At 45.9% G+C, this 3,164-nt stretch overlaps 1 protein-coding gene across 1 annotated transcript; it reads left to right on the top strand.

Annotated features, from left to right (window-relative positions):
• Positions 1-451: 451 nt before the first annotated feature.
• On the top strand, positions 452-2,354 carry LOC149345481 (uncharacterized). Its single transcript, XM_089586087.1, has one exon. The coding sequence runs from the start codon at positions 452-454 to the stop codon at positions 1,865-1,867; it is 1,416 nt and encodes a 471-aa protein (XP_089442213.1). The 3' UTR covers positions 1,868-2,354.
• Positions 2,355-3,164: the final 810 nt, after the last annotated feature.

The raw sequence follows: 3,164 nt of genomic DNA, 5'->3' as shown, positions 1-3,164 counted from the left end.
CAGCCGTCGCCGTAGCTCAGAGGTAGAGCACCGGACGCGTAGTTCGGAGGTCGTGGGTTCGGATCCCACCGGCGGCAGTGGTTGTTTTTTCTTCTGCTTTTCTAATCAATTAGCTTTAAGCGATAACATGTTCAGTAATATTCTAAAATTCATCAACACCACAAAATAAATAAATAAATTAAAAAAAATCCCATGTGCCCCTTGGTTTCTGTGGCTGTTGGCTTCTTTCGTATTTATAACGAGCCCCTCATTCCCCTTCCTTTGTTTGCTTATTTTTTAGAAGGCAGCTGTGTTTATTTTTTAATCTGACATGTCACGACCATTGCACTCATTCCCCGGGTAAGGACTTCCTCAAAGGCATCTTGACCTTTCAAAGACGATACGTGGAGCCTTTCAGCAATTTCAAGTTGGCAGCGTGGAAAACGGAGAGCTCTGGCAACCCTACTACACTATGGCTCCATCGTACAAGTCCCTCGCATCGTCCACGACATCACCTTTCCACCTGGATAAAAACGGACTGCAGCGGCCTGCGCCTTTCAGTGGGCGTGGGAACAGCGTCGTCATGCGGCTGCTTCACGGCATGCGTTTCTTCATGCAGATAACGGCAATCTTTCAACTCAGCGCGGGACCTATGGCACCGGCTGATGCCATTCCGGCTGTGCCTGTGACTGTCGACATTCAAGTTGGTAGCGTGGAAAACGGAGAGCTCTGGCAACCCTACTACACTATGGCTCCATCGTACAAGTCCCTCGCATCGTCCACGACATCACCTTTCCACCTGGATAAAAACGGACTGCAGCGGCCTGCGCCTTTCAGTCGGCGTGGGAACAGCGTCGTCATGCGGCTGCTTCACGGCATGCGTTTCTTCATGCAGGTTGGTAATAACTATTCTATGTTTGCTAAGAAATCGAGCAATATGTGCCTGCTGCTGTTCCCACGCCCGGGAGTGCTGTTGATTTTGCTCGCCCAGTGCTTTGATGTTTCTAGTCAACTGCTTTTGTTGTCGGGGGACGTTGAGCTTAACCCCGGCCCTGGGTCGGGCTCTGGAGCTGCCACACGGTCCAAAGACAGCGCTGTTGATAATTCTCTGCAGAAACAACTCAACGACATGTTGACTCTGTTAGATGGTGTTAATTCAAGGACCGCAAAAATGGAGTTAGAGCAATCACACTTAATAGCCTCTATTAATGAAATGAAACTAAATCAGGAATCTATGATTAGGAATATTGCCGATATTGACGCGAGACTGTCGGCAGTGGAATCTAAATCATCCGCCACTGATGTGGCTCACGGTGAATTGCGGATTTTGCGTGAGCTAGCCGATCAGCTTGTCAATGAAAATAGCAAGTTACGTCTTGGACAGGCAGAGCTGGAAGACCGGCAGCGCAGGGAAAATCTTCTGTTCTTCGGCGTACCGGACAGTTTGTCCGAAACGTGGGATGAAACGGAAGAAAAGTTACTGAACCTTGTTTCAGGCTGCTTTGATCCTGTTCTTACGAATGACATGTTTGAACGAGCACACAGGATTGGTGTGTTCTCAGACGAAAAGAATCGTCCGATTGTTGTGAAGTTCCGGTCTTTCAAAACAAAACAACAAATCCTAGTGCAGTCTGCTAAACTTAAAGATAAAAAGGTCACTGTAAGTGAAGATTATTCGTTGCGGACACGTGTCGCTATAAAGAAGCTTGTGCAGTTCGCGAAGGATGCTGACTATAAGTATAAGCTGAGGTATAACAAACTGTATTGTAACAACAAATGCTACGGCTATGACCCTATTCACGATAGCGTTTTCGAGCTAGCTGGCCCACCGGGATCTTTAGTGGCCCCTTGTCGCGCTGCTTCTGGCTCGCCACACGCTTCGCCATAGAGGTGCGGGAGGGGCAGTGGACGGGCGACTGGAGATAAGACAGCGCTTTCAATTCTTTTCACAAACATAAGAAGCATAATACCAAAGCGGGAAGATCTAAACTCTGTCATCGACTCATGTGATGCCGATGTTGTATTGCTAACAGAAACGTGGCTCTCTGCAAAGATAGAGAGCAAGGAACTGTTTGATTGCAAGAAGCGCTACAATGTTTATCGTTCTGATAGAGGTCACAGAAGTGGAGGAGGTGTTTTAATAGCCATCGCCGATAATATTGTGTCTTCACCGATTAGTCTTTCTAGCACTTTAGAGTTGGTTTGGGTTGAACTTCGTGTTCATTTCAGGAAACTGATTCTGGGCATATGCTACCGTCCCCCGTCTTCGTGTGCAACTTTCGCTGAAGATTTGCATGATGCTCTTAACATGATCTCAGTACGTTATCCGGGCGCGGCAATCCTTCTTGCTGGTGACTTCAATTATCCCAGTATCGTGTGGGCTAATACGTCGCTGTATCCTCGCCCCTTTTCTACCGAATGCAATAACTTTTTGCGAACCTGTTTGGACTTTAACCTTTCGCAGCTAGTTACTAAGCCAACTCGTATCACGCCATCATCTTCCAATGTTTTAGACCTTGTGCTAACCAACGCGCCGGATCTTATCGCTTCAATCTCGTACTTACCTGGTCTTAGTGATCACACCTTGCTTCATTTCGATGTAAAAATTAATATTCCTAATCGCCGGAACATCTTCAAGTCAATTAGAGATTACAAGCGGGCGGACTATGATGCTATTAATCGTGAATTAGCTGTTTTCTTAAACAGTTATTTACCAGATTTTCCACAGCGTTCTGTCCACACTAACTGGGAAATATTTAGGGACACTGTTGAACGTCTCACTAATACATTTGTGCCGCTAAGAATTTTGCGGTGTAATAGCCAATCACCGTGGTTTAACAACGTTCTAAAAAGACTATCCAATAAGAAAAAACGTTTGTTTCGATCGGCGAAATCGTCGAATTCGCAACAACGATGGGACTGTTACCTTTCTGCGGCCGCTGAGTACAAATTAGCTCTGAAAAATGCTAAGGACACCTTCTTTAACAGTACTTTGCCTGCTTTGCTGATTAATAACCGTAGACAGTTTTGGAATACTGTGAACAAGAAAGATAGTTCGTCAATACTACTTACATCTCCTGACGGCGTTGCATTTTCACCTCATGAATGCGCTAGTGTTCTTAACAGTGTTTTTGTTGCTGCTTTTTCTGGCAATGTTTCCCTTACCAATCAGGAGTGTCCGGTAT

Source organism: Amblyomma mixtum, chromosome 4, assembly GCF_055824585.1.
Source record: "Amblyomma mixtum isolate Tamu chromosome 4, ASM5582458v1, whole genome shotgun sequence".
Lineage (NCBI taxonomy): Eukaryota > Metazoa > Arthropoda > Arachnida > Ixodida > Ixodidae > Amblyomma > Amblyomma mixtum.
Note: the sequence above shows the minus strand (reverse complement) of the source record. Positions and strands in the feature narration are given on the sequence as shown.